The 23997-nt window shown below is 44.8% G+C and overlaps 1 protein-coding gene across 1 annotated transcript in view; it reads left to right on the top strand.

Annotated features, from left to right (window-relative positions):
* The first annotated feature begins 1131 nt into the window (after positions 1 to 1131).
* LOC125457072 (organic solute transporter subunit alpha-like) overlaps positions 1132 to 23997 on the top strand; it is a 32881-nt gene continuing 10015 nt past the window's right edge. The window contains exons 1-7 of the mRNA XM_059650039.1: positions 1132 to 1189; positions 1944 to 2189; positions 14850 to 15004; positions 16838 to 16911; positions 19246 to 19404; positions 22004 to 22115; positions 23796 to 23942. Of these exons, the coding sequence (XP_059506022.1) occupies positions 2114 to 2189; positions 14850 to 15004; positions 16838 to 16911; positions 19246 to 19404; positions 22004 to 22115; positions 23796 to 23942 (723 nt within the window). The 5' untranslated portion in view covers positions 1132 to 1189; positions 1944 to 2113. The remainder of the gene's footprint in view (positions 1190 to 1943; positions 2190 to 14849; positions 15005 to 16837; positions 16912 to 19245; positions 19405 to 22003; positions 22116 to 23795; positions 23943 to 23997) is intronic.

The raw sequence follows: 23997 nt of genomic DNA on the forward strand, positions 1-23997 counted from the left end.
GGAAGATGGTGCAGGACAGTATAACGGGGGTGAGAGGGGTCTTTGATTAGGTTCGTTGCTTTCCTGTGGCAGCAGGAAATACGGATGGAATCATTGGAAGGAAGGCTTTGCTTATTTAGGATGAATGATAAAAGAAGATGGTGGATGTGATGGTGAAGTTAAGAGGGTAGCAATTTTGTAAGGATGAAGTATGTGTCGACAACAATTAAACTCAGAAACCTGGACCATATAGAAAGATCGATGGAAGAAAACAAGAGAGATGACTGGTGTAATAGGTTAATCTGAGGTCACTATGCCTCAGGAGAGTCCTTTCTGGTAACCTCAGCCAGTGTGGGAATTGAACCCATGCTGTTTGTCTTATTCTGTATTGCAAACAAGCAATCCAACCGACTGAGTTAACTAATGCATATCAGTATTTTAACCATTTGATTAGACTTGAAACACTACAGGAATCTGTTAGAATCAAAGAACTGTTAGAACACAGGAGAGGCCTATTTATCTCTTTGAGTAGAATGTTCACTTAAGTTGAAGTCTAGCATCATTCTTGTTGAATAGTATCGTTTGTGCTGATGGCTGAGGTGTGTTCCTGCTTCCAATCACATGCTTGTCTATCTACACAAGTGAGAAACTGAGCAAGCCACTGGACAAAACACACGGCAGAAACACTAGTGGGTGGCAGTTCTGTGTCTGAACGGTCTGGCACCATACTTAGTTGGTCACCATTCTTGATACTGCAAGCCACGACATTCCCTCAGCATGTGGTGGTCACTGCTACAGCACAAGAGACGTCAGTAATAAAACAAAGAGGCAACACAGTGTGGAACTGGAGGAACACAGCAGGTCAGGAAGCATCAGCCTAGGCCTGAAACATCAGCTTTCCTGCTCCTCTGCTGCTGCTTGACCTGCTGTGATCATCCAGCTCTACATCTTGTTGTTTCAGGTCTGGATCCTTCTTCAGAAAAAAAAAGCCTGTGTTGTCTTCCTCACTTCATAAAGTGCACCCCAAGGTTATGTTCCTGGATGGGGTCACAAAAAGAGGGACATCCCACTGGATAAAATTGACAACAGTCACATTATAGCCATCTAGCCTGAGCACAGTTGGCAGTGCAAGTCAGTCCGGTTGGACAATACAACAAGGATGATCAACAGTGCCAAGAGCAAAGTCAAGGATTTCCTGAGCCTCTCAAGGGTAAGCGGCGCTATTTTCTGTGTTACGGGCCATGATTCACTAACTCTGCTACGGCATACACACCTCACAAAGCCTTATAGCCCACAAGTTTCAGCATGATATCCAGTCATGTGCTTACACTCACTGCATCCTCTCATACACTAACCCTTCTTGCTCTCTGCACTTCCTGCTCATTCATTTTGATATCATTACGTATGTTCGTAAATTGGTTGGTGATGCACAATAAATGCTGTCCCAATCTGCATTCCCTGAATGAAAAATCCCAATTATAATCAGAAAACATTCATTTGCTGTCGGTGGTTTTTAATGCTTATTTTGCCATATTTTCGTACTATTGGAATGGTCTTAAAGAGGCACTTGCAATAATTCACCTCCAAATTCAATTTCTCTTCCCGTTTCCCTTTTCCTGGTTCTCTCTTTGCCCGTCAACTGGGCACCAGTGGGAGAAAAAAAGATCAGATATTAATTTCATTAACGGTTAGCAACTCGTGAGAAATTGTCACACTAATGCGTTTTAGTTGAAAAGTTGTAGCACTATTCGACACAGCTATACAAATGTCCATCTCTATGACTGCATGACTCTAAATCAATAGGCAACTTGTTCCCATAATGTGGATTATTGTAATGTGAGATATGAGCCGTTGCATTGGGATCATTTTACAGTGGTTGACCCATCCATTTCCCCATTAGCTGTCAGGAAAGGCAGGGGTGACATTTCAGTTTCAAAGTTTGTAATCTCTAAATTGCTTTACAGCTTTGATAGTTGATGATTATCTCTTGATGGACTTGTGCGAGTGACAAAGAGTGAACGTGTGAGAGGAGAAGGAGCAACTCCAACGAGCCTGGTTTGGACAGCGGCGCGGAGCCTCGCCTCTCAGTCTCGCTGCTGCTTGCTCACAGACAGTTTGTGTGTGTCTTGGAGAGATGTCTGACGGAGCAAACCAGAGCCTGGAATTTTACTGCGGTTCCAGCCCGCCCAGAGCCGCGGATATTTTAAAGAGTAAGTAAGCAAATGGATTTTTACCAAACCCTTGTCGGTCTAGTCGGTGGAGAGCGGAGTTTTGTCGATCAGTCCCTGGCCATAGGCTGCAGAGCAGCAGAGAGCCGAGGAGACACCCAGCTCCCCGTGTCGGGGAGGCGGCTGGATGAAAGGGGCCAGAGCCCCGGTGCCTCCCCCGCCTCAGGGAGCTCTCGTTGCCGCCGGAGGCACTCGGTCTGAGGTGTCGAGCTCCGGTTTCACCCAGTCCCTGTCATTGCTAACTTTCCGGCCTCTTCCTCGAAATTACTGCCATCCCCCCTCGAACTGAGTTTAACTCTTGTCGAAAGTGATAAGGCGAGAAGCTGCAATCTGGCTATTGCTGAACTTTGCTTGATTAGACCCAGGGAAATCTATCCAACATTAAAGCAATAATAGCGTTCTCTCTTCAGTTTTCATCCGTTCACGTCCCAACTGTTTCTACTCCCTTTTCAGGTTTGTTAATATGGGTAAATCCTTAATTTGCTGGTCACTGCATCTGCTGACCGTATTCTGTTACAGTTTATACAGTTTAAGTTTCTGCTAAACTTCTCCGCAGCCAGTTTTGTAACTCACAGTTATTTCAAAACAAATAGTTTTCCACTGATAGTCAGCATCAACTGATTTAGTTCGGCGCATTAACTGTCCTGCAATCTGCTGGAGGATACAATTTTGCTTCATTTTAGTCGTTGGGTTTGGGACTTGCTGGACAGTGTATCTTCTGTGTTCACATCCTACTCTACAATGTGTTGACATAAAAGCAGTGTTCAGGATTTGCTTCATAGCTTGGCAAATGACTTGTTCCTCAAAGGGGACCACCCCCTGGGGGAGTGCTACTGTGAGAAAAACAAACTTTAAATCTCACTTCAATCATCTCACCAGATTATTGTTGCAGGAACAGCAACTCATATTCCGCTTGGGAACCCTGCAGCCCAATGGTATCAATGTGGACTTCACCAGCTTCAAAATCTCCCCTTCCCCCACCGCATCCCAAAACCAGCCCAGTTCGTTCCCTCCCCCCACTGCACCACACAACCAGCCCAGCTCTTCCCCTCCACCCACTGCATCCCAAAACCAGTCCAAGCTGTTTCTGCCTGCCTAACCTGTTCTTTCTCTCACCCATCCCTTCCTCCCACCCTAAGACGCACCTCCATCTCCCACCTACTAACCTCATCCCACCTCCTTGACCTGTCCGTCTTCCCTGGACTGACCTATCCTGTCCCTACCTCCCCACCTACACTCTCCTCTCCACCTATCTTCTTCTCTCTCCATCTTCGGTCTGCCTCCCCCTCTCTCCCTATTTATTCCAGAACCCTCACCCCATCCCCCTCTCTGATGAAGGGTCTAGGCCCGAAACGTCAGCTTTTGTGCTCCTGAGATGCTGCTGGGCCTGCTGTGTTCATCCAGCCTCACATTTTATTATCTCGGATTCTCCAGCATCTGCAGTTCCCATTACCACTGCTGCAAATTTACGATTGTTGCCAATATTTTTATCCCCAAAAAATAAACAAAAACTGTGTTCAAATGTAAGATAACAAAGTGTGTAGCTGGATGAACACAGCAGGCCAAGCAGCATCTCAGGAGCACAAAAGCTGACATTTTGGGCCTAGATCCTTCATCAGAGAGGGGGATGGGGAGAGGGTTCTGAAATAAATAGGGAGAGAGGGGGAGGCGGACCGAAGATGGATAGAGGAGAGATTCCCTGAGGTTGAGCCTCTTCCAGGGATGCCTAACCTGAAGAAGTTACCCTCCTCCCTCCGGACCAACCTCAGGGAACGTCAGCTTTTGTGCTCCTGAGATGCTGTTTGGCCTGCTGTGTTCATCCAGCCCCACACTTTGTTATCTTGGATTCTCCAGCATCTGCAGTTCCCATTATCTGTGTTCAAATGTAACTATTTTGTAACTCTCAACCAAAGGCTGCTTGCAGCAATGGGTGTTTTAAATTTCTAACATCCAAACAAGCTGCTGAAGACTGGAGTAACTCATGTTTGTTTTATTAACTAAGAAATGACTAAAACAAAACTGAAGCACTATTGGAGAAAGGTATTTCTTTGAAAATAAAACAAAACAAATTGTAGTAGGAGTGAAAACCTCTACTTAGAATTGGTCAGTAAGTGCTTCATTATGCATTCAGTCTACTTCTTTATACAATCCTACAGTTCTGAGTGTTAGGTACAACCACTGATCAGCTTACTGCTTTGGTTGGTTTGCAAAGTAGTGCCAAGTGGGCTTCTTAGTAGGCTACATTTTCATTAAAAATATTTTAAATACATCCTGAAAATAGCACTACAGTGTCAATGCAATTATTGCCAACAATTGCGCAACATCACAGGAAATGTGGTTTCTATTGACACTGTAAACGATAGATTTTTCTATTAATTTATTGGAGGGGTAGAAAATCAGATATGCAGTTGTAATAAGAGATATTGGGAACTACAGATGCTGGAGAATCCGAGATAACAAAGTGTAGAGCTGGATGAACACAGCAGGCCAAGCAACATCTTAGGAGCACAAAAGCCACCGTTTCGGGCCTAGACTGTTCATGGTGAGGGTTCCAAAATAAGTAGGGAGAGAGGGGGAGGCGAATCAAAGATGGATAGAGGAGAAGATAGGTGGACAGGAGACAGGCAAGTTAAAGGGGCAGGGATGTAGCCTGTAAAGGTGAGTGTAGGTGGGGAGGTAGGGAGGCGATATGTCAGACCAGGGAGGACAGCCACGTCAAGGGAGTGGGATGAAGTTAGTAGGAAGGAAATGGAGGTGCAGCTTGAGGTGGGAGGAGGAGATAGGTGAGAGGAAGAACAGGTTAGGGAGGCGGGGATAAGGTGGGCTGGTTTTGGGATGCAGTAGGGGGAAGGGGAGATTTAGAAGCTGGTGAAATCCACATTGATACTATTGGGCTGCAGAGTTCCCAAGAGGAATATGAGTTGCTGTTCCTGCAACCTTTTGGGTGGCATCATTGTGGCACTGCAGGAAGCCTAGGATGGACATGTCGTCTAAGGAATGGGAGGGGGAGCTGAAATGGTTCACAACTAGTTGTTTAGTGCGAACCAAGCGTAGGTGTTCCGCAAAGCGGTCCCCAGGCCTCCGCTTGGTTTCCCGAATGTAGAAGAGGTCACAACAGGAACAGCAGATGCAGTATACCACATTGGCAGATGTGCAGGTGAACATCTGCTTGCTGTGGAAAGTCATCTTGGGGCCTGGGATGGGGGTGAGGGAGGAGGTGTGGGGTAAGTGTAGCACTTCCTGCGGTTGCAGGGGAAAGTGCCGGGTGTGGTGGGGTTGGAGGGGAGAGTGGAGTGGACAAGGGAGTCACAGAGAGCGTGGTCCCTCCGGAAAGCAGACAGGGGTAGGGATGGAAAAATGTCTTTGGTGGTGGGGTCAGAGGATGATGCATTGGATCCGGAGGTTGGTGGGGTTGTACATGAGGATGAGGGGGTTTCTATTTTGGTGGCTATTGCGGGACAGGGTGTGAGGGATGAGTTGCAGGAAATGCTGGAGACACACTTGAGGGCATTCTCGACCACTGTGAGGGGGAAGTTGCGGTCCTTGAAAAACGAGGACATCTGAGATGTACGGGAGTGGAATGCCTTATCCTGGGAGCAGATGCGGCAGAGGTGAAGTAATTGGGAATAGGGGATGGCATTTTTGCAGGAAGGTGGGTGGGAGGAGGTGTATTCTAGGTAGCTGTGGGAGTCGGTGGGCTTGAAATCGATATCGGTTTCTAGGTGGTTGCACTTGTATAAGATTCAGCTGATCTTAAAGGGTTCATATAATGAATTGCTCTTCTGGAGTGCAGTAATGGTAGCTTTATAGTTATGGATATGTACCGTTATTGTTAGGTTTTCAAAATATTTTAGTTTGCTAAATATTTGATGACAAAATTTTGGAATCACAGATAATGTATAGAGACAAAAGAAACGTATTTTTCGTGCATTCAAAGCAATAAAACATTCTAAGTGTTTCACAAGAGAATTGAAAAGCAAAACATTACAGCAAGTCTCATATGGAAATGGTCAAGAGTAAGGATTTTCTGAAAGGAGGAATGGTAGGTGGAGAAAGGAAAGGAGGAAACTCCAGACCCCAGGTAGCTTAAGAGTAAATTCACTGAGGTGGGCTGGTGAAAATCTGGCTTGTTCAAGAGTCCAGAATTAATTCAGTGCAAGTGTGTGGACAGCTGTGAGGTTAGAGGGGATTACAGACATTGGGGCACTCAGTCCTGGAGAGATTTGAAAACAGCAATGAGAATGTTGAAAGCAACAAGTTTGATTGGGTGCAAGTGTAAATCAGCGCACATATGACTAATAGAATGGAATTTAGTGCGAGTTAAGGCATAGATGCAAAGTTTTGGTTTACCTCAAATTTACAGAACGTAGAATATGGAAAAACAGCCAGGAATGCATTAGAATAGTTTTGATTAGAGTCAATAAGAGCATGAATGAGGTTTCACCATCTGAACATCTGAAACAGAGCATCATAAATAAACAACATAAACATTAACAACGTATTTTGAACATTATCTAAATAAGATAATGCATACAGCATTCTTTTCCAGTGAATCATGTCACCAACAAAACTTCCAGGAACAAGCAGAGAACAACTTAACACAGGAACAGATCTTTCAGCTGCCTACGAAGCCTGTACCAATTCTGAATCCTTATTTAGACCTGCTACTGACTGCCCATATGCAGTTTCTATCCCTCTGTTTGCCTCCTGTTTATATGTCTATCAAGACAAGCCTCAAATGTTGCTAATGTGCCTGCTTCTACCACCTCTTCTGGCATTCCAGGCATTTACCACTCTTTGTGGAAAATAATCCATGCACTTCTCCCCTAAATTTACTCACTGTCACCTTGAGCCTGTGTTCTCTCGTAGTTGATCTTTTCACCCGGGGAAAGAGACTCTGACTATCCACCACATCTATGTATCTCATAATTTCAAAGACCTCTCTCAGCTTTATCTTCAGTCTCCATCTTTCCAGTTTATCCAACGTCTAAAACCTGAAACCCTCCAGACCAGGCAACATCCTGGTAAATGTTCCTTGCATCCTCTCTGAACCATCCACATCCTTCTGGCAATGTGCCAAACATGGGATATTCCCAGTGTGACCTGACTGAAGTTTTATACAGCTGTAACATAATTTGACAACTTTTATATTTGATGTCCCAGCCAATAAAGACAAGAGTGCTATATAGCTGCTTAAACACCTATTGACCTATGTTGCCAATTTCAAGGATCTGTGGACCTGTACGCCCAGATCCCTCTGAGTGCCAAAGCTCCTAAGGGTTTTGGCATTTATTGTATAATTCACACCTGAATGTGATCTTCCAAAATGCATTACCTTGCATTTATCTGGATTAAACTCCATCTGCCCAAATCTGTAATTTCGCTATATCTCACTGTATCCTTTGACAATGGTCCTGACTGTCTGCAAATCTGCCACTTTTGGTGCTATCTGCAAACTTACTCATCATACCATCTACATTTTCCTCCAGAGCATTTATATATAATATAGACAACAAATATCCCAGCACTGATCCCTGCAAAATACTACTAGTTACTGATCTCCATTGTGAAAAGCACCCTTCCACCAATAATCTATCTTCTACGATCAAGCCTGTTTTGTATCAACCCAACAAGCTCATCCTGGATCCTGTGAGACTCTACCTTTTGTACCAGCCTGCCATGAGCTGTTTTATCAAATGCCTTACTAAATTCCATGCAGACAACATCCACTGTCCTTCCCTCATCAATCATTCTTGTCACCTCCTCAAAAAGCTCAAGTTGGTGAGACGTGACCTTCTCTGCACAAACCCATGCTGCCTATCCCTAATAAGTCTATTCACTTCCAAATGTGAATAAATCCTGTATCTCAGTGTCTTCTCCAACAGCTCCTCTACCAGTGACAACAGGCTCACTGCCCTGTCATTACCTGTTTATCTATATACCTTGCTAAACAAAGCAACAACATTGGCCATTTCCAGTCCTCTGGAACCTCGCCTGATGCCAAACACAATACAAAGATGTCTGTTAAGATCCCAGCTATTTCCTTGCTTGCGTCCCATGATATCTTGGGATAGATCTCATCTGGCTGTGGGGAATTGTCTACCTTAATGCATTTCGAGGTGCCCAATACTTCCTCCGCATATGTTGACTTTCCTAAGAATATTCACACACCTTTCCCTAGCCTCCCATGTCACTTGGTGCAAACAAATGTGGAGTACTCATTAAAGATTTCACTCACCTCTTCTGGCTCCTGCTCTTTCCCTAGCTAACCTCTTGTTCTCGATATATGGATGGTAAACCTTGGGTGATAAAATGTGAGGCTGGATGAACACAGCAGGCCAAGCAGCATCTCAGGAGCACAAAAGCTGACGTTTCGGGCCTAGACCCTTCATCAGAGAGGGGGATGGGGGGAGGGAACTGGAATAAATAGGGAGAGAGGGGGAGGCGGACCGAAGATGGAGAGTAAAGAAGATAGGTGGAGAGGGTGTAGGTGGGGAGGTAGGGAGGGGATAGGTCAGTCCAGGGAAGACGGACAGGTCAAGGAGGTGGGATGAGGTTAGTAGGTAGCTGGGGGTGCGGCTTGGGGTGGGAGGAAGGGATGGGTGAGAGGAAGAACCGGTTAGGGAGGCAGAGACAGGTTGGACTGGTTTTGGGATGCAGTGGGTGGGGGGGAAGAGCTGGGCTGGTTGTGTGGTGCAGTGGGGGGAGGGGATGAACTGGGCTGGTTTAGGGATGCAGTAGGGGAAGGGGAGATTTTGAAACTGGTGAAGTCCACATTGATGCCATATGGCTGCAGGGTTCCCAGGCGGAATATGAGTTGCTGTTCCTGCAACCTTCGGGTGGCATCATTGTGGCAGTGCAGGAGGCCCATGATGGACATGTCATCAAGAGAATGGGAGGGGGAGTGGAAATGGTTTGCGACTGGGAGGTGCAGTTGTTTGTTGCGAACTGAGCGGAGGTGTTCTGCAAAGCGGTCCCCAAGCCTCCGCTTGGTTTCCCCAATGTAGAGGAAGCCGCACCGGGTACAGTGGATGCAGTATACCACATTGGCAGATGTGCAGGTGAACCTCTGCTTAATGTGGAATGTCATCTTGGGGCCTGGGATGGGGGTGAGGGAGGAGGTGTGGGGACAAGTGTAGCATTTCCTGCGGTTGCAGGGGAAGGTGCCGGGTGTGGTGGGGTTGGAGGGCAGTGTGGAGTGAACAAGGGAGTCACGGAGAGAGTGGTCTCTCCGGAAAGCAGACAGGGGAGGGGATGGAAAAATGTCTTGGGTGGTGGGGTCGGATTGTAAATGGCGGAAGTGTCGGAGGATAATGCGTTGTATCCGGAGGTTGGTAGGGTGGTGTGTGAGAACGAGGGGGATCCTCTTGGGGCGGTTGTGGCGGGGGCGGGGTGTGAGGGATGTGTCGCGGGAAATGCGGGAGACGCGGTCAAGGGCGTTCTCGATCACCGTGGGGGGAAAGTTGCGGTCCTTAAAGAACTTGGACATCTGGGATGTGCGGGAGTGGAATGTCTTATCGTGGGAGCAGATGCGGCGGAGGCGGAGGAATTGGGAATAGGGGATGGAATTTTTGCAGGAGGGTGGGTGGGAGGAGGTGTATTCTAGGTAGCTGTGGGAGTCGGTGGGCTTGAAATGGACATCAGTTACAAGCTGGTTGCCTGAGATGGAGACTGAGAGGTCCAGGAAGGTGAGGGATGTGCTGGAGATGGCCCAGGTGAACTGAAGGTTGGGGTGGAAGGTGTTGGTGAAGTGGATGAACTGTTCGAGCTCCTCTGGGGAGCAAGAGGCGGCGCCGATACAGTCATCAATGTACCGGAGGAAGAGGTGGGGTTTGGGGCCTGTGTAGGTGCGGAAGAGGGACTGTTCCACGTAACCTACAAAGAGGCAGGCATAGCTGGGGCCCATGCGGGTGCCCATGGCCACCCCCTTAGTCTGTAGGAAGTGGGAGGAGTCAAAAGAGAAGTTGTTGAGTGTGAGGACGAGTTCAGCTAGGCGGATGAGAGTGTCGGTGGAGGGGGCCTGGTCGGGCCTGCGGGACAGGAAGAAGCGGAGGGCCTTGAGGCCATCTCCATGCGGAATGCAGGTGTACAGGGACTGGACGTCCATGGTGAATATGAGGTGTTGGGGGCCAGGGAATTGGAAGTCCTGGAGGAGGTGGAGGGCGTGGGTGGTGTCACGGACATCGGTGGGGAGTTCCTGGACCAAAGGGGAGAAAATGGAGCCCAGATAGGTGGAGATGAGTTCGGTGGGGCAGGAGCAGGCTGAGACGATGGGTCGACCAGGGCAGGCAGGTTTGTGGATTTTGGGAAGGAGATAGAAACGGGCCGTGCCCAACCCTCCTTCCACTGACCCCTTCACCCGCTTCCAACACAAGTCCTCCTCCTGGACACCACCCCCAGGCCTCCTGCCCTCACTCGACCTCTTCATCTCCAACTGCCGTCGAGACATCAACCGCCTCAACCTCTCCACCCCTCTCACCCACTCCAACCTCTCCCCCGCAGAACGGGCAGCCCTCCGCTCCCTCCGCTCCAACCCCAACCTCACCATCAAACCCGCAAACAAGGGTGGCGCAGTGGTAGTATGGCGCACTGACCTCTACATCGCCGAGGCCAGACGCCAACTCTCCGACACCACCTCCTACCGCCTCCTCGATCATGACCCCACACCCGAGCACCAAACCATCATCTCCAACACCATTCATGACCTCATCACCTCAGGGGACCTCCCACCCACAGCCTCCAACCTCATTGTTCCCCAACCCCGCACGGCCCGTTTCTATCTCCTTCCCAAAATCCACAAACCTGCCTGCCCTGGTCGACCCATCGTCTCAGCCTGCTCCTGCCCCACCGAACTCATCTCCACCTATCTGGACTCCATTTTCTCCCCTTTGGTCCAGGAACTCCCCACCGATGTCCGTGACACCACCCACGCCCTCCACCTCCTCCAGGACTTCCAATTCCCTGGCCCCCAACACCTCATATTCACCATGGACGTCCAGTCCCTGTACACCTGCATTCCGCATGGAGATGGCCTCAAGGCCCTCCGCTTCTTCCTGTCCCGCAGGCCCGACCAGGCCCCCTCCACCGACACTCTCATCCGCCTAGCTGAACTCGTCCTCACACTCAACAACTTCTCTTTTGACTCCTCCCACTTCCTACAGACTAAGGGGGTGGCCATGGGCACCCGCATGGGCCCCAGCTATGCCTGCCTCTTTGTAGGTTACGTGGAACAGTCCCTCTTCCGCACCTACACAGGCCCCAAACCCCACCTCTTCCTCCGGTACATTGATGACTGTATCGGCGCCGCCTCTTGCTCCCCAGAGGAGCTCGAACAGTTCATCCACTTCACCAACACCTTCCACCCCAACCTTCAGTTCACCTGGGCCATCTCCAGCACATCCCTCACCTTCCTGGACCTCTCAGTCTCCATCTCAGGCAACCAGCTTGTAACTGATGTCCATTTCAAGCCCACCGACTCCCACAGCTACCTAGAATACACCTCCTCCCACCCACCCTCCTGCAAAAATTCCATCCCCTATTCCCAATTCCTCCGCCTCCGCCGCATCTGCTCCCACGATAAGACATTCCACTCCCGCACATCCCAGATGTCCAAGTTCTTTAAGGACCGCAACTTTCCCCCCACGGTGATCGAGAACGCCCTTGACCGCGTCTCCCGCATTTCCCGCGACACATCCCTCACACCCCGCCCCCGCCACAACCGCCCCAAGAGGATCCCCCTCGTTCTCACACACCACCCTACCAACCTCCGGATACAACGCATTATCCTCCGACACTTCCGCCATTTACAATCCGACCCCACCACCCAAGACATTTTTCCATCCCCTCCCCTGTCTGCTTTCCGGAGAGACCACTCTCTCCGTGACTCCCTTGTTCACTCCACACTGCCCTCCAACCCCACCACACCCGGCACCTTCCCCTGCAACCGCAGGAAATGCTACACTTGTCCCCACACCTCCTCCCTCACCCCCATCCCAGGCCCCAAGATGACATTCCACATTAAGCAGAGGTTCACCTGCACATCTGCCAATGTGGTATACTGCATCCACTGTACCCGGTGCGGCTTCCTCTACATTGGGGAAACCAAGCGGAGGCTTGGGGACCGCTTTGCAGAACACCTCCGCTCAGTTCGCAACAAACAACTGCACCTCCCAGTCGCAAACCATTTCCACTCCCCCTCCCATTCTCTTGATGACATGTCCATCATGGGCCTCCTGCACTGCCACAATGATGCCACCCGAAGGTTGCAGGAACAGCAACTCATATTCCGCCTGGGAACCCTGCAGCCATATGGCATCAATGTGGACTTCACCAGTTTCAAAATCTCCCCTTCCCCTACTGCATCCCTAAACCAGCCCAGTTCATCCCCTCCCCCCACTGCACCACACAACCAGCCCAGCTCTTCCCCCCCACCCACTGCATCCCAAAACCAGTCCAACCTGTCTCTGCCTCCCTAACCGGTTCTTCCTCTCACCCATCCCTTCCTCCCACCCCAAGCCGCACCCCCAGCTACCTACTAACCTCATCCCACCTCCTTGACCTGTCCGTCTTCCCTGGACTGACCTATCCCCTCCCTACCTCCCCACCTACACCCTCTCCACCTATCTTCTTTACTCTCCATCTTCGGTCCGCCTCCCCCTCTCTCCCTATTTATTCCAGTTCCCTCCCCCCATCCCCCTCTCTGATGAAGGGTCTAGGCCCGAAACGTCAGCTTTTGTGCTCCTGAGATGCTGCTTGGCCTGCTGTGTTCATCCAGCCTCACATTTTATCATCTTGGAATCTCCAGCATCTGCAGTTCCCATTATCCCCAGTAAACCTTGGGATTCTCTTTCACCCTACTGGCCAAGGACATTTCATAAACTGTTTTAATCCACCTAACTCACCGTTTGAGCTTCTTCTTACTTTCTCTATATTCTTCAAGGACTTCATCTGTTTTTAGTTGCCTAGACCTTAGGTACACATCCTTTTTTTGATTAAGCTGATAATTTCCTTTGTCATCCTGAATCCTGCCATTCCTGTCCTTCATTTTTGCAGCAACATGCCTGACCTGCAGACCGATTAACTGCTTTTAAAATTACTCCCGCATGTCAGATATGGATTTATCCTGAAACAGCTGCTCCTAATCCACATTCTCCTATTCTTGTGTAATTTGATTATGGTTGACCTTACCCCAATTTAACTCCTTCATTTGACCTCTACACTGTCCTTACCCATAGGTATCTGAAAATTTACAGAATTATGGTCACTCTTCTCAGAATGATTCCTGACCGAAGCTTTGATCATCTGACTGGGCTTACTTCCCAATATCAGTTCCGATATGGCTCACTCCCTCATTGGACTATCTACATACCATTTCAAAAAACCTTTGTGAATACACCTAACAAACTGCTTCCCACCCAGGCCCCCAGTACAAAGGGAGTCCCAGTCAGCAATGGGGGAATTACAATCACCCACTACAACAACCCTATTATTGTCACATCTTTCCAGAATCTGACTACATATCTCTTCCTCTATCTTCTGCTGGCAGACGGAAGGTCTGTACTACAGTCCCAGCATTGTGACTGCATCCTTCCTTTTCCTGAGCTCTATCCATAATATCTTGCTGCAAGATCCCTCCAGGGTGTCCTCCCTCAGCACAGCTGTGATATGCTCCCCAACTAGTAATGCAAATCCTCCACCTCTTTTACTTCTTTCTCTGCCTCTACTGTGAATATAATAAGGTCAGCCAGGTGGACATGATAGAATGAGTTCCCTGACTGGGGCTATTAATCTGGTCCAATCAGGGAGCCTTGGCTAACAGATATAAAGGGGAGTGTCAGACATCCTGACACCCAGACACTCTGAGGGAGGTGGACCATGTGAAGGACTTCCCATGTGTAAATAAAGGGTGACTTAGTGATGGAATACTGGCCTCTGTGGAGTCATTTCAGTCTTATCTAAAACATCAATATCCTAGAATGTCAAGCTGCCAATCCTGTTCCTTTTTCGACCATACCTCTGTGATAACTGCAATATCATCATTGCATGCAATAATCCAAGTTCAAGTTGATTTGTCTTACCTGTTATGCTGCTAGCATCAAAGCAAATCTAGTCGAAGCCTCCAGTTCTGCTGAGCTCAGCAACCTCTCCCTGACTATTGTGCTTCTTAGCTATATTTATTTTAGTCTCAAGTTGTTCCCCAGTCTCTATATTTACTGACCAGCTACTTCTGTTCCCATTCCCCTGCCACACCAGTTTACACCCTCCCAAGCGGCACTATAAAACCTCCCTGCCAGGATATTGGTGCCACGCTAGTTTAGGTGCAACTTGTTCTTCTTGTACAGGTTCCACCTTCCACGGAAGAACCAACCCCCGAAAAGTGTAGGATTCTATTTGGGAAAATAGTGTCACTAATATGAAGCATTACAGAACATGGGACACTCAGGAATCTTCTGGTATTTTTTCCCATTTGTCCATCTGCCTGATTGTTTCCATACCATTGTCTCATCCCAAGCCAGCCCTTTGACAATAGCATCTTTTTAAGCACAAATGCAAATAAATATCATCAGTATATTTATAAAATTGTTTGTGAAAATGACAATGGAGAGAGCTCATTTAAGTAACTAATATTATTTATTTTTACAGATTTAAGTGTGCCTGCTATCATCTTGTACACAGTTCTCACTCTAATGGCTGTAATTGCAAATCTTGTGTATTTTGAGGAAGTTATCTACCTGTTAAGAAAAGTCCCAGCCACAAACAGGAGAGCGACTATTATGTGGGTCAACGGGGCTGCACCTGTAAGTACATTTTGCAATATCTGACAATTTAATCATTTTCCTGTTTTCAGAAAACACCTTCAATCTTTCATAAGAATTCATAGCTCCCCTTTCCATCTTATTTAAACTGTTTGATTTCACCCAAGAGGTTTGAAATTGATCAGTCACCTACCCATTTAAATTGTACAATTTAATTTGGAACTCTGTTTCAGAACTACAAGGCTTTTTTTTAAAAGAATGCCACATCTGTCTGATAATCCCCTCTTCCCCTTGCATTTCAGTATTGTGATGTTATGTTGATAATCCTTCTCATAAAACAAAAAATGTGTTAATTGTTTGTATTATACATAATTCTTTGTTGTAATTTCACAACATTCCTCCTGTCATGTCCTTCCCAAAGTAGCTCAAGTATCTTAAAATAAAAATGCAAGTTATAACCAAGAAAAACAAACATTCTGATTATCAGCCAAATTTCTATATTTTAAGGTAAATATATATGCTATCTAAAACTTACTGAAACAACCAAAAACAAAATACATCACATTGCCATTAGATAGTTTCATACCCATAAATATCAACTGAGGAATTCATTTTAAAAGGATAATTTCGAAATTCTTTTCCACAACAATAAAGATGATTAGTTTTTAAAGTACATTATGTCCTCATAAATATTTGATTGTTTTTCTGATAATCATGACTTTAAGTGAATCAACTTGAATTGAATGAAGGAGTCCCACAGGAATCAATGTTAAAACTAGAGGTTGATTTCTCCAGGTACAAAATGTCTAAAGAAACCTCTGTGCAAGTTAAAACATACAACCATACATGTGCAGCCCCACACATTCCTAGTTAACTTGTAAAATGAGATACTTTATTAAATATACAAGAAACATAAAATACTCAATACTGCATTGTAAAATGTTTGACAGAAATACTCACCTACAGTATGTTTAGGTTAACTAGGCTCCATCTAAGGGCAAAGGTTGGTGTGGGTAGCAAATGAAGATGCAGGACTAACGACACAGACCAATTCTGCCACCAGATGGAGCCCCAGTCTTCAGCACAATTTCAGAATGGGATTCAGGAGCACAGCAGCCAAAGAAGATACCCTCGGTCCGAGATAAAAAGACAGATTAAGAACAAGAGCCAAGGAGAATAGGGACTGGGGGCAAGGAAAGTTGTGGGAACTAGGGTAGGAACATGCGCTGTACAGGGTACATATTCTGGAGACATGTTGGCAATGTTCCCTCTAGGCTGCATAACCATTCTGAGGATTAGTGTGTGACACATTGACTTTTGGTTCTGCAAATTGCCACCTTGCAGCCAGGTCCACGCAGTGGCAGGGAAAGGAAACACAGAATGTTGGATGCCAGGGATGAGCAGCTGAAGTCTCCAGTGGTTGCAGCACACACAGAGGACTTCTAAAGTAAGATTGGACACAGGAACCCGGCAGAAAAAGAAACTTCAAGACCAAGGGCCAGAGTGGAAGCACTAGAAAATAGAGTAATGTGTGCATTGTAGGCCATAAAACAGGCCATGGCAAATAATGTTAAATCTGGGTCAATATCCTGGATTTCCCTCCCTAAAGACATTGTGAGACTACCCACAGCACATGGACTGCAGCAATTCAAAAAGACAGCTCCCACCCTATCATCAGGGCAATTAGGAACAAGCAATAAAGGCTGGCCTACCAGTGACCCCATATCGCATGAGTGAATTAAAAAAAAGAAACTCAGTGATGGAATGGATATATTGAGGCTACTTTATTAATTCTGTTAAATTAAGCCATTGTTAAACTGTGGTTAAGCAGGCCTTGATGTATAAAAAAGATACCAGTTTTATATTTTGTTTCAGGTGATTGCAACTACATCCTGTATTGGGATGTGGATTCCTCTAGCATCGATGATCACAGATTTGACGACAGCAGTGTGAGTATTCCTTTTTAGTTTTCTATTACAGCCAGAACACATTAAATTTCAATTGTCTTCACTAAATTCTGGGGAGCAGAAATACCTTAAAAGTACCTACTGCCAAAGCCAAGAATTCCAGAGCCTTTCAATCGAATCGCTCATTTTTATACAAAAATACATTGTTTTTGTGGCCATTGGAGATGGAGTTGGCTAACAGCTGTTTCCATACCATCTCTGAGAGTTTTAAAGTAGCACACTCATGTATTTCACTGAGACCTGGACAACATTCCAGTGACACAAAAGTGCTATTGAAATTCTCTGAGCAATGCGTTTACTGTATTCTCCAGATTCAGCAGGGAGGACTGTCAAACATTACTGTCTTTTCTGAGTCAGTTATACAGACATTCAGGCAAAACTCATGCAAAATCAACTATGGATAACTGTGGACTGGGCAGTGGGTCCAGATGGCCTAAAGCATATTCTCTGCCTGGCCCTGTTTTCTTAATTCACAAATAGTCTACGTTCCAGGGGAGGGCAAATCGAATACTTCAAAGATATTCTGACACTCTCCTTGCAACACAGCAGCACTGACATTAATGTCTGAGAGTAGCTTGCTACTTTCTTCCAAATGGTGACAACTTGTACATCTTGCTTCATCATGCTTCGAATACAAATACTTTATTAGTGAGGCAGAGTTGGAACTCAAAAGGGAAGAAGAGGAAATAAAACTCTCAGTCTGGAGTGCACTTCTGTGCACCATGTGTCCAAACTCTGCAGGTCAAGAAATGGCCTGTTCAGATACTTGAAGGGCCATGGCAAGAATACCCAGTAGGCATCATTCTTGAATAAAGGGTACCCAATGATATCAAAGTATGAAACAAAAAGAAAGCTACCATAAATTATGCTACTCTATCACTTTATAGTGTCTAGTGTTGAATGAGAATGAATCACCGAAGTTGTCTTTTGCATGAATTCTTCATTATGAGCCCTATTAGAATAGTTAATAACATATTCAGAAATAAATTGATTACAGTTCTCTTTAGTCTGAAATGGCTAATTTCACAATCTGAAGATGTGAATGAGGACCATGCTTACAGGAACTGGGGTTTAGAGATGGGGGTCTAAAGTTTATTGATCTAATTCACTGAATTGTGCATAAGTTCTCATATGGAATACCGAATCAGAGTTATCCCTCAAATGATAAGATTGGCATGATTCTCTAGGATTTATTGAAAAATACTTATTATTTCAAATCATTTTCTTTTCCTGGATCTTTGCCAGTTAAGCAGACAACCTGTTCCCAGATGCATGCTACAACAGCACTGGACCAGTTGCAAATATATGTATAATAAGTAAAATGTAATTATATGAAGTATAAATGAGTGTTATAATAATTCAGTTGATGAGATTCACAAACCGTTGGTGTTCAGAAACCATGGGAGCCAGTCTACATCTACATTTTGTGGATACCCACCATATATTGACCTTGAGATAACAAGGTGTACAGCTGATGAACACAACAGGCCAAGCAGCATCAGAGGAGCAGGAAAGATGATGTTTCAGGTCTGGACCCTTCTTCAGAAGTATATATTGACCTTACCTGTTTTGATTTTGGTAAGGTAGCTCTGACTTGTTTTGGTGGGATGTGATTAATATATATTCTTAATTTGTATTAGGGCTAGAAACAACTCAGCAATGATAAGGTACAGTCCTCCCAAAATACTTATGCTGTAATGCACTATGTCATGAGTGAAATAGAACTTCGAAACAATTTTTAAAATTGTCTGTTTCCAAGTTTCCTTCAACTAGTTACTTTGAAACATAAGACAAATCTGATACCATCATTGTTAATTTCAGTGGGAGAACAGCATGAACACCGAGTGAAACGTTACAAATGCCAAGAAAGTTCATGGTGAGAAATTCTAAAACATTTGGGCAGCATGGTGCCTTAGTAGTTAGCACTGCTGCCTCACAGCACGAGGGACTCGGGTTTGATTCAATCCTTGGGCGACTGTCTCTGTGGAGTTTGCACATTTTCCCCATGTCTGCATGGGTTTACTTCAATTTCCTCCCACAGCCCAAAGACATGTAGGCTAGGTGAGTTGGCGATGCTAAATTGCCCATAGTTCCCAGGAGTGTTTGGTTTAGACACAGGGAATACAGGCGTAGGGGAATGGGTCTGGGTGGGATACTCTTCGGATGGGTGGTGTGGACTTGGGCCAAACGGCCTGTTTCCATACTGTAGGGATTCTATGATTTAGAATTGTACATCTGAAAAAGATACAAAATTATTTAAATGAACTTCATTTTGTCAGATAAAAGTCTTTAAATATTTTGTTATTATTTCTCTAGGTATTTTGCAATTGTCATCCATAAATTCCAGCGAATGATGATAGAAGAATTTGGAGGTGATGAGCTATTCTTGAAACGTTTTCAGAATACTCCTGTGAAGATTAGTACAGGACCATGTTGCTGCTGTTGTCTTTGTTTGCCTTTTGGAAAGATTTCAAGGTGAGCTATTGATTTGTTTGAGAAAAAAACATTACCATCAGAATTACCATCAGTTATATTTCTTAAGCCTAAAGGGATCAAAGAGTATGAAGAGAAGGTGGGAAAAGACCACTAAGTTAGATGATCAACCATGGCACAGCAGGCTTGAAAGAGCAGGAGCAGGCCATTCAGCCCTGTTTACCATGTTTTCATGTCGATTCTGAAACAGGTCAGTATGTAATGGAGATGATGGGAGTCTCCTCTACCAATTGGAGAGCTAGTGAAAATTCCATCACCATTTTATTTGGAGACGGAATTATCTGCTGATGTCCACAAACACGAGCAGCTGTACACACAGGCTAAACCAGAAACATGCATAATATGTCATAACCTACAATTTTGATGCCGTCATATGCAAAGACCCAGCAATATTGAAAGGGGGGGGGGTTTCATCAGGGGGCAGGGCAGGGGAGAGAGTTAGAGCTACAGAGTGGGAGCCAGGGGGCATTCAGTGAGGGCCAGGAAGGGAGTGAGGATCAGGGGCCAAAGCGTGGGTACCAGAGAGTAAGGACCCTCCTGACACCCCTCCTCCTGTTCACCCTTCCCTTGTTCATCGTGCCTACCTCCCACATTCCTCTCAATCCCTTCACCACTACCTACCCCCAACTCAGCCCCACTGTACGGTTCCTTTTCAGTGAAATGTTTTTATAGTTTGAGTTTGAAGACCTGTTATGGATTACTGAAAACAATCCTTAATCTCCTGGTTTATATTTGACCATGGAATTCTTTATGCTGACAGTAGATTAGAGTTCTATGTTGAAAATCTTTACAATGGATATATCGTGTGTTGCCTGCTGATGCTTCATTCTGAACTGCTTCCTTTGCAGTTTCCATCAGTGGTCACAGATCATAGAATCGCTACAGTAGGGAAACATGCCCTTCAGTCCAACAAGTCCACACTGACCCTTGAGCATCCCACCCAGACCCATCCCTCTATAGCCCACCTAATTGACACATCCCTGAATACTATGGGCAATTTAGCATGGCCAATCCACCAAACCTGCACATCTTTGGACTGTGGGAGGAAACCAGAACAGTCAGAGGAAACCCATGCAGACACAGGGAGAACATGCAAACTGCACACAGATAGTCGTCTAAGGGTGGAATTGAACCCGGGTCCCCGACGCTGTGAGGTAGCAGTGTTAACCATTGAGCCACCATACCTTTCCATTACCTTCTACTTTCAGAGGCAGGGTGAGGATACAGGTCTACCTCAAATAAAATCAGAATTGAATCTTGTTATTAGCATTGTTCTGAATCACATGCTAGACAACTGTGCTAACCATTGGAACTCCATATTTAATAAAGCTGATATACTTATGCAGAGACAAACCATTATGTCTATTCTTTAGTAATTCTATAGGTTTTTGAGGTAATATTTCATATTTTAAACATTTCCTCAATTTTACACCTATCCCCAGTTTTTTCATAAACAGTTGCTTGTATTAAAGTTTGGTTCAGAATGTTGGCATTTTTTCACTCATGAGAACAGGTAGTGAGAATTAGTAGTAAATCCTGCAAGGAGCACGTCATGGCAACAAATAGTCCAGTCATCATATTCACATATATGAGTGTCCCAGAAGAAATCATGAATATTAGTGAAGAGCAAACATCCTACTGGCACTTTGTTTTATTTCGTTCAGATGTTAAAGCTGCTGAACAAATTGCCAATAGTTTGCCAATAAAAACAAAAAAATCCTGGCTTGAAAATCTTAGCTCCTGGCGATACTGTATCCATAAGCCATAAAATTGGAGATTGTTAATGCTTGAACATACAGTGTAATGAAGTTGTAGATGATCTTCTGACACAGTAGTCTACCTTGGTGAACTATGATTGTTATTGAATTATGTGTGCTGTTAGTTCCTAAAGGAAAATTGCCTGATTCCAATTCGTACTTCACAGTAGCTACTTGAGATTTTTCTTTGCCAGACAACTTCACATAAACTTTGTTGGCACTCTTTCTCATTTCACGGAATGATATAGGATCCCAGGAATAGAATAACTAATAATAACAAAAGGATGTAAATATGTCAAAATATTTTGCTTAATCATTTGTAAATTAACACAAGCGATTGCAACATTTTGTACGTATCAATGTGTGTATATAAAACATTAATGTATAACGTAAATAATATCTAAATGTTTTCTTCTATCCTGACAGTGTTTGCAAACTTCAAATAATTAAATTAAGTGTATCTAAACTTAATGCAACAACCAAAGGTTGCCATGGCCCTTCTTAACATCTGAACGAAATAAAACAAAGTGCCAGTAGGATGTTTGCTCTTCACTAATATTCATGATTTCTTCTGGGACACTCATATATGTGAATATGATGACTGGACTATTTGTTGCCATGATGTCCTCCTTGCAGGATTTGCTACTAATTCTCACTACCTGTTCTCATGAGTGAAAAAATGCCAACATTCTGAACCAAACTTTAATACAAGCAACTGTTTATGATAATTTGATGGTCTTTTGTTAACTTTTAATATGTTTGACCTATATTTGTCATTTTAAGCTGTTGTCTAAATATGCTAATATTTGTTTCTATCCTTTCAGGCGACTGATGTTCATACTGAAATTGGGAACATTTCAGCTTGCTTTCTTACGGCCAGTCCTAATGATCTTCACCTTAGTCCTTTGGGTGAATGGGACATTCAGTCTGGATGATGTATGTTATTTTTCCCTGTTCTCCTAGACACTTATTGGTACAGAAGGAGCCTCTACAGCCTGAGATGTTCGCATTGATCCACAAACATCTGACTATACTAATCCAGTTTCCCAGCTCTTGGCCAATAGCCCTGGAAGCTAGGGCCATGCAAGTGAATAACAAAATACTGCTTAAATGTTGTAACAGTTTTTGACCTCACCACCCTTTCAGGCTATGATTTTTAAACTCTCTAGGTGAAAAAAATTCTCCTTAACTTTCCTCTTAGCCCTTCATCTCTTATCTTAAATCTATGTGCCTGGTTTATTCTAGAGCATGGACAGTTTTCTCACTCATGGAAAAAGTGCCTTCCCATCCACCCTGTCCATACTTGTCAGAATCTTATACATTCTTATCAGGTACCATTTTATCTACTGTCCCATTATCTTCAGGGGTCAATGAATAGGTCCCTCTGATCTCCAGTACTTTCCAAGATCCTATCATGCATAGTGTAATCCCTTGCTTTGTTAGCCGTCCACATGGAAGCACAGTGTGAGGAAGTGTTGTTAAGGTACTGTGGGAGTTAGTAGTTTTGTAGTGGGCTTTGATGCATAGCCTATCCTCATAAGTGGAGTTCAAAACCAGGAAAGTGATGGGAGGGTCAATGGTGGATCAGACGAATGTGAGAAAAGGACCAAAAATAAATGCAATATTGATTAATATTTCAAATTCCAGAATAGAGAAGGAAGCAGCACTGAAGACATCATAGGTATATTGGAAACTGTAATGTAGGGGAGGGCCTAAGCAGGACTGGAACAACAATGTTCCACATATCTCAAAAAGAGACAGGCATAACTACATGAGTACCCATAGCTACATCTTTGATTTGGAGAAATTGCTCAATGTGACAATGGGCTCAACCAGAAGAAAGGGGATGGTGGATGGGGACTATACAGTGCTCATTTCAAGGAAGTAACAGAGAACCTTCAGTTCATCCTAATGGGAGATGGACATATAGAAGGACTGCACTCCCATGGCGAAGAGGAGGTGACTAGAACTAGGAAACTGGAAATGTGGAAACAAAAAAGCACCAGAAGAATCACGTATTTTAGTGGGAAGAAACTAGACAAGAGGACACTGAAAAGTGTCAAGGTGGGAAGAAATAAGTTAAATAAAACTGTTGGTGATCAGTTGGCAAATCTTATATATTGAACTTGACAATTTTGCCTCTCTTTGAGGTAACTAAGTGGTTTTTTAAAAAAAAATGATTGTTTTTAAAATTAAGGCTATAATACACTCTCTAAAAATACACACCACAATTTTTCAGTGTCTCTGCAGAGTATTGTTCAATGAAGATGAAGAGTGGCTGTAGAGAATGTTCTGAAGTGAATGGTGCTGAATGAACTCTGGTTTAGAACTCTAAGTAACTTCCCATTTCTTCATGCCCTGTCACACATTATTACATTAATGATTAGCCATATGTCTTCAGAGTTGTGGTCCATATTTGGGTTTCAAATCTCTATTGTAGTACCAATGGTTAGGTACCAAGAGGTGTTCAGTTGTTACTCCATGGGGAAACTGGATGAACCTGTCTGTATTAGACATGATGAAACACGGCAAAAGACACCAAAGAACTTGTGACATTGAACTGACAATGTGAAAGTATTTTCAGTGAAGATAAAAGTTTGATTTCTTATCTTACAGCTTTCTGCTAGTGGACCTGCAATATGGATTAACTCCTCCCTTGGTGTATCCACAATAGTTGCACTGTGGCCTATTGGAATTGTTTTTAACAAAGTTAAAGGTGAACTAAAAAATCAGAAGATAATTCCAAAATTCACTCTATATCAGGTAAGATTGGACTGTGCATGTTGTAGCCACTTACAAACACTGTGGGCTGAAGATT

Source organism: Stegostoma tigrinum, chromosome 12 (assembly GCF_030684315.1).
Source record: "Stegostoma tigrinum isolate sSteTig4 chromosome 12, sSteTig4.hap1, whole genome shotgun sequence".
In the NCBI taxonomy this organism is placed as follows: domain Eukaryota; kingdom Metazoa; phylum Chordata; class Chondrichthyes; order Orectolobiformes; family Stegostomatidae; genus Stegostoma; species Stegostoma tigrinum.